The 7,332-nt window shown below is 50.7% G+C and overlaps 1 protein-coding gene across 15 annotated transcripts in view; it reads left to right on the top strand.

The window, feature by feature from the left end:
• The window catches only part of APBB2 (amyloid beta precursor protein binding family B member 2), a 377,881-nt gene that overhangs the window by 355,326 nt on the left and 15,223 nt on the right, over nt 1-7,332 (top strand). For all 15 annotated transcript variants that reach the window (XM_023519597.1, XM_023519608.1, XM_012811964.2 and 12 more), the window contains one exon: nt 6,233-6,347. In XM_023519597.1, coding sequence (XP_023375365.1) covers nt 6,233-6,347 — 115 coding nt within the window. The remainder of the gene's footprint in view (nt 1-6,232; nt 6,348-7,332) is intronic.

Genomic DNA, 7,332 nt, shown 5'->3' with positions numbered 1-7,332 from the left:
GGAGAGAGAGACACATAAGCAAATTCCATTTACCCCAAGGGAGTTTTAGGGAGAGTCGTGGGGAAAGAGTGAGCAGTTTTGTCTTGGCTTTTTTTAGAAAGCACTTGAATAGAGAATCATTCATTCATTCATTCATTCCATGAAAATGGATGAAGCCCCTGCAGGCTGGTGGATTGCTGTACAACTGAGAATACTAAAAGCAATCTTTGACCCTATTTCTGCGCCATTAAGAAGTTTGAGGCTGTCAGATAAGACAGCACTGGCAGAACTCGAGGCTGGTCCTGGGGGAATAATACTGGGAGAACAAAGCAGAAGGACGGGAGTTGGAAGCACAAGTGCTCGGTAACAAGTGGGAGAAGGTAGGAGAGTCCTGGGATTAGCTTCTGGTGCGGTTTAAGGAAAAGACACAAGAACCACAGCTATAAACCTTCTACTGCCCAGTTTAGGAAAGAAAATGTAATGGTTCCTGTGCCGGCAGGAAGTCAGCGGGCCGGACTCCGTAGGTGTGTGGGGAGCAGACGGATCTGTTTTAGCTGGTGGTTCGTTGTCCAGCATTGTCACTGGAGTTAGCGGGAGCACGGGACGGGGATAGTTCTTGCTGCTGAGCTTCAGAACATCTCAGATCCGTAGAGGACTGAGCTGGGAAACCAGGAGCCAGGCTCTGACCCTCAAGGGTCCTTGGGGCCAGGTGCCTGGTTTTGCAGACCAGACGCTGAGGCCCCGGAGGTCATGTGGCTGGGAGGCACCCAGCCAGCGGGACAGTGGAGAAGCCAGTCCCCGAGACAGGACTCTCCCAGCACCGCGGAAGCCAGCAGGGCTGCCACTTTTGGCTTGGAGGGGAGAGAGCCATTGTGGGCTCCCCATGCAGAGACTCCTGAAGGGTCTCTGCAGTGGCCCAGCCACACCGGCCCGCACAGTGTCAGAGCCAGCTGTGGGCCACATGGCACCTGGTGCCGTCTCTCCTCCCGAGGTCACACTCGCAGTCCAGGGCTGCTCGTGCCTGTGGAGGTTTTCACAGTCTATCAGCAATACCCTGACTGTGGAGGTGTGTTTACTACAAAGCACTTTCTTGCCCCCTCAGAATATGGGAAAATCTCCAGGAAATATTAAATCCATCTTACATGAGGCCATAATGATTTCAGCATCCCTCATAACACTGACTGGGGAAGAAACCCACCTGTGTAAAGAGTGGGTCGGGTCGGCACCCTTCTGATTGGTGCAGAAGCCAGTCCATAGGATGTGGCGTTCATGTACTATCTTCTCTGTGTTTGTGTTTGGAAGGTTCCAGAATAAGAAGTATAAAAATGGGAGAGAGGGGTGAACTCTGTCCTTTTAACTCCTGTCGTCCTCAGGCTCTGCAGTTGGGGTTCTGACCGCCCCTCTCCAGGGAAAGAGCCCAGGAGGCCGGCAGAAGTCACCCAAGCTTCCCTGTGGCCCAGACCCGTGGCCTGCTGCCTTCTGCTCAGCCTCTTGGCCCTGGAAACCTCTCTCCTGGACCAGCCTTCCTTTGGCCTCTCTGGAACCAGTCTCCCCTGGGCTTCCCTGCCCTCTTCCCAATACTCCTCCTCCACCTTCCCACGGTCTTTCCACCTCAGCTGGTGCCAGGCTTTGTTTTGTCTTTTTTTCACGCTCCTGCTGATACAGATATCTGGGCAGTGATGTTTGAGCTGCATTTTTTTTTTCCTGAGTCAGAGTAATCCTACTCTGTTACATGTGGCCTGGCTTCAGCTGCCTCCCAAGTCCCTGTTTCCTGCCCAGACCTCACATCTGAACACAGGGACCAGTGTCCACCTGCTCAGAGCCTCACCACCTGGAGCAGCTGACACTTCACCTTCCACCCTGGAGCTCCGCGGCTCCCTCTCCAAACCTCCCTCCCCAGGGACCCAGGGTTGTTCTTGATCCTCCCTCCCAGCAGCACAGGCACCAACGGAGCCTGCTCCGTGCTCTTCCTCCCTGCCTGGCACCACAGCGGTGGCCCCCAGCAGTTTAAGAGTTCAGGAGATCAAGACCAGCCTGTCTCTACTAAAAATATAAAAAAATTATGAGGTAGTGTAGCGAGCACCTATAGACCCAGCTACTCAAGTGGCTGAGGCAGGAACCCGGGAGTTTGAGGTTGCTGTGAGTTAGGCTGAGGCCACAGCACTCTAACCTGGGTAACAGAGTAAGATTACTCTGTCTCAAAAAAAATGCAGCCCCAACTTGACCGCCCATCTGTATCATCAGACAGTGGGCACCTTGGGCTGGACTCGCCTGTGCTTGCATCTCTGGTGTCTGGTACATAGTAGGGGCTCAGGTATTTGTGGAAGTGAATTGAATGCTTTAAAAAAAATAGTCTTTAAAACTGTATTATAATTTTGTTAGAATATAATGCCAAATGGCAGCTATATTAGTTCCTATTGTTGCCGTAACAAATTACCACCAACTTGGTGGCTTAGAGTAGCACAGATCTGTTTTCTCCCGAGTTCTGGGGATTCAGAGGCTAATCAGATTGGCAGGGTTCTGTTCCTTCTAGAGACTCCAGGACAGTGGTTTCCAACCTTTTTTATCTCACAGTACACTTGAACCTGTAGAAAACTTCCCTGGCACACGTAAATTATGTTGATCAAAAAAGAGTAAACAAAAGAATATACTTACTGTGCTTCGAACTTCATTTGTAAATAATTTAATGATCTTCAAAAATTTTCCTGAGTCACCTAAGATCCTCTTCCAGCACACCAATTGAAAATCAGTGCTCTAGGGGAAATTCCTTTTTCTGCCTTCTCCAAGCTGCCCATATTCCTTGGAGCCCCCTCCTAACCCTGTGATTTCATTCAGCCCATCCACATAAGCCAGTGGCGTTTCTCCATCTTCAGATCCTTCATTTAACCCATCCGCAAAGTCCCTTTTGACATGGGAAGTAATATACTCATAAGTTTCTGAAATTTGGGGCAGGGGGGTTATTATGCTATCACAAGCTACCTCATATCAGACTACCACAGCAGCCTTTTTCAGAAGTCAGGTGCTGAAAAGCCAAGCTTTTAAAACCATCAGGTAAGTGATGATAGCATTGCATCCTGAGTAACACTGGAATTAGACTGGCTGTGGAATCACTGTGCCCAGAAGCGGTTGCTCACCGTGTCCACATGCCTGCCCTGAAAGATCTCCCTGGATCGCCTGTTGAGCTGTCTCAGGGTGGCTCAGGGTCTTTAGCTCCCCTGCCCGCCCATGGTGCGGAGGGGAGAAAAGCTGCATCATCCTGGGAAGCAGATGACACCTCTGGAGGGCTGGTGCCTGGACTCGTCCTGGGCCACACACTGACACATCTGTGCCCCTAATCTGTTGGCCTGCACCTGGAGGGAAATGGAAAGATTAGGGTGTAAAAAAAACTTGTGAGACTCCCTCCCCCAAAAAGCCCGAGGCTGCTCAGTTTCTCCTTTGGGGAGGGTTCCACGTGGTTGCCTTTAAAAAGGCATTAATCGCCTTCCTCTGAGCCAGGAGAAAATGGAGAGTAAGAACAGTAACTTTTAAAGAATTATGCTTAAGAGGTCACCTATGCAAGAACAGAGGGCACAGGGCTGACATTTGATGGGAATGAGCTGCTGAGTGACCCGGGCCTGTTTCGCCCTCCCTGTTGGGAGCCTGGGGGCCATCACGCTTGTGAGCCTGCCGGCAGCCGGGGAAAAGATGCTGGGTCTTGGAAGCTCTTCTCAGAGAACATCAGAGCCAGAAAGTGACCTTAGAAATCATGTTTCTCAACCTTTCACTTAGAGGAGGTTAAATTCTATGCTAAGGGGAACCAGGAATGAAACTTGAATTTGGGTTCCCTGGATCCCAATCCATGGCCCTTTGGGCTGCTAACCATCTTGCAGTGGTCCTGGACCCTTTTTGGCACCAGGAACCGGTTTCATGGAAAACATTTTTTCCTTGGACTAGGAGTGGGATGGGGCAAGAGGTGGAGCTCAGGGGGTGATGCAATGCATCCCGATTCCTAACAGGCCACCGACTGGTTGCAGAGTGCTGCCCTCGGGTTGGGAACCGCAGTCTTAGAGGACGAGACACAGTTGAGACCTATACAGTAACTATAAAGGCTGGGGTGTAACGAGCTCTCATCCTTTCTGGCATGGAATTTTAAAACTAATTAGACATAAGCACTTTCTTGGAGGCTAGAGGTCCAGGCAGGCCTTAGACCAAGGCTGTGCATAGCAGATACGGGTGTGCTAGACAGTGCAGGGAGAGCCACTGGACACCAGGTGGGGGTGTGCTGGACAGTGAAGGGAAGGCCACTGGACACCAGGTGGGGGTGTGCTGGACAGGGCAGGGAGAGCCACTGGACACCAGGTGAGGGCAGATGTCACAGCAGGCAGACATGGAAACTCACCTTTTCTGGAGCAGAGTGGAGCCGCCTTTATTCGGGGGAGCAATGCTAGAAAGTTGGCACAACAAATATTGGAACTTTTTTTTTTTTTGAGACTCTCTGTGTCACCCTCAGTAGAGTGCCCTGGTGTCACAGCTCACTGCAACCTCAGCCTCCAACTCTTGGGCTCAAGTGATTCTCTTGCCTCAGCCTCCCAAGTAACTGGGACTACAGGCGCCCACCATAACACCTGACTGTTTTTTTATTGCAGTTGTTTAGCTGACCCGGGCTGGGTTCGAACCCACCACCCTTGGTGCATGTGGCTGGCACTGCTACGGGCACTGAGCCAAATTTTGGAACTTTTAAAATCCAGACAGAGTTGTGGGACAGAGAGATTGGGCCTCAGGAAAATGGCAGCTGAGCAGGAATGCTTTAGGGAAAAGAGTCATGTGTGGGGAGATGTTGTGTCAGTTAATGCCCCATCTAGGGAAGGACAGTAACTAGATAGAGGAGGACCAGAAACAGGGCAGCCTGGGCACGTGAGCTCCAAAAGCAGGGCCACCTTTTTGTTTCTTTCTGAAGTAGCCTGTTGCCTCGGTGGCTGAGACTGGAGTGGTGGGGCGTGGCAACCCAGTGGGGAGCAAGCCGGGCTCCCCGCTCAGAGCCTGGACCAAGCCCTCAGTCCCTGTCCTATTAGGAGCCCACCCAGGCCTAAGGGCCAACTCTCCCAGCAGGAAATAGGGACGAGAGCTGCAGGCCCATGCACACATGGTGCTAGTGCACAGGTCCCAGCAGGAAGGATGCCAGCTGAGCTGGAACAGGAAGAAGCAGAAGGTTGGAGGGGCAGAGATTAAAGTATCCACCAGGCGAAAGTGCCCCCGACCTGGGGCATGGCAAGGTGTGGCTGGCGGGGAGCAGCCTCCCTCACCTAAGCCCCCCATGTTTTTTCTGGTCAGAGTGAAGATGGCCAGTTGCCTGCAGTGGAAGACCCCTGCACCTTCCCAAGGAAGCCAAGGATGTCTTGGGGAAAGTATTTGTCATAGTCTGTGAAAACACTGCCAATTCTTACATTAAGAGAAATAATTCAGCAATAAATTCATCTACAATTATATCTGCAGACAGCATCCTGGCTTAGCATCATACACAAATAAGTCACTGGGGTCCACTACCGGAAGGATAGTGCTGGGCTTTTTTTTTTTTAATGAACACTTTCATCTTTGAACCACTGTCCTCTACTGATAACGGTGAGAAATGTGGGTAACTCATGGTTTTTTTGAAGCCAAATAATGACACGGTCAGTGTTCTGCTTATCAGTTGGATGAAGGCTGAAGTTGAGCATCAGGGGCATAGTCACCTAGGCGTCTGAGTCCCCGTCATATAAAGGGATGCTGCTGCCGTCACCCTGCAGTCTGTGGTCTGGGGGGTTTCACAGAGTTGAATGCGTTGGGAGGATGTCCGCCTGCAGTATTTCTGGTCCCCCAGCTGCCCATCAGCTTCCTCAGCCTGCTGTGGTCTGGCCCCCTGTCTGCACACACGTACACATCAGAGCCCATTGTTTAGCTTTTTTATATCACTCATACAATTCATGTGCTTCTCAAGCCTGTTTTATAGCCATCATTTTTGTTACACTAGCTGGAAGATTCTGTGAAATTCAGTTATCCTTAAGAGTTGTTAGTGATTCCGAGAGTTCAGCAGACAGGGGAAAGGAATGAACTTCTATCCGTGAAACTGCCTTGTCTTAGGTAGCTGTTGAGATTTCATTTTCATTTTATTTTTAATCACCGCGTACACTTTTTACCACTGACACGCTGGCTGCTAACTCAGTTAATGTTCGTAACTAGAGTCTGTGTTGGTAAACCGTTCCTTTTTTTAATGGACTGATAAATTTCGTTTGCACAGGGATTTTGCTTATGTAGCAAGAGACAAAGATACAAGAATTTTGAAATGTCATGTATTTCGATGTGACACACCAGCAAAAGCCATCGCCACAAGTCTCCACGAAATCTGTTCCAAGGTAAGGTGGGTCTGGACACCTCTTTTTTCTCACTGTGTGAACAGATACAGGGATATGAAGAATGTGACGGTGGCACAGTGGCCTGCATCGTGAGCTTAGGGACAGGTAGGTGGGTTATTCAACCGATACCATTAAAGTACCCTTGCCACAGGCCAGCTGTTGTTCTACGTAGCAATCTGTCTATAAAATGGGAGAACCAGGGACTGTCCCCAGCCTGGGGTACAGATACGTGCAATAAGTGCGTGGAACGGTGGCGGGTGACTGGTGGAGATAGGCACCCCTCCAAAACGAGGGAGAAGTCAAGGCAGATTTTCTGGGGGCAGGGCCAGGGTCAGAGAGCGAGCACACAGGCAAGACGGAGGGGTGGTAAGAAACCATCTGGGGTATCTGGAAATGCAGGCAGCTGGGGGTTGCCATGCGCACTGACTTCATGAGGACACAGCAGCTCACGGAAGTGTCCTGTCCAGCCAAGAGGCAGGGCTGTGGTCACTGGCTCATGCTGGCCTCGCTTCCTTAGCCAGAGTCACAGAGCCACAGAACCAGAACGGAAGAGTTGAGCACTGTCCAGCCTCCCTCCTGCCGTCCAGCACGGCACTCCCTGTGCAGACACCCCTCCTCGGCCCTGCACTTGCAGGGATTTCTTCCATAGATGGATTCTCTTACATTTCAGGAGTTTGCTCTGTTACTGAGTGGCTCTGGGTGATAGAGTTCATCGTGGCTGTTAGAGTCCTTTCTTGGGTTGATCTGCAATCTTCCTTGACAGGACCTACGGGTACTTATTTGAGATCCACAATACTGGCATCAGAGAAAGCTTTCTCCCTCTCGCTGTCTCTCTGCAGGCCAGCCCTCCAGATAACTCTGTGTGTGTGTTTTGTTTTTGTTTTTGTTTTTAGAGACAGAGTCTCATTCTTGCTCAGGTTGGTCTCAAACTCCTGAACTCAAGCAGTCTTCCCACCTTGGACTCCCAGAGTGCTAGGATTACAGG

This window comes from Otolemur garnettii, unplaced genomic scaffold (genome assembly GCF_000181295.1).
Source record: "Otolemur garnettii isolate 467f Iridium unplaced genomic scaffold, OtoGar3 scaffold00181, whole genome shotgun sequence".
Lineage (NCBI taxonomy): Eukaryota > Metazoa > Chordata > Mammalia > Primates > Galagidae > Otolemur > Otolemur garnettii.
The sequence above is the reverse complement of the archived record's forward strand: the minus strand, read 5'-3'. Positions and strand labels throughout refer to the sequence as shown.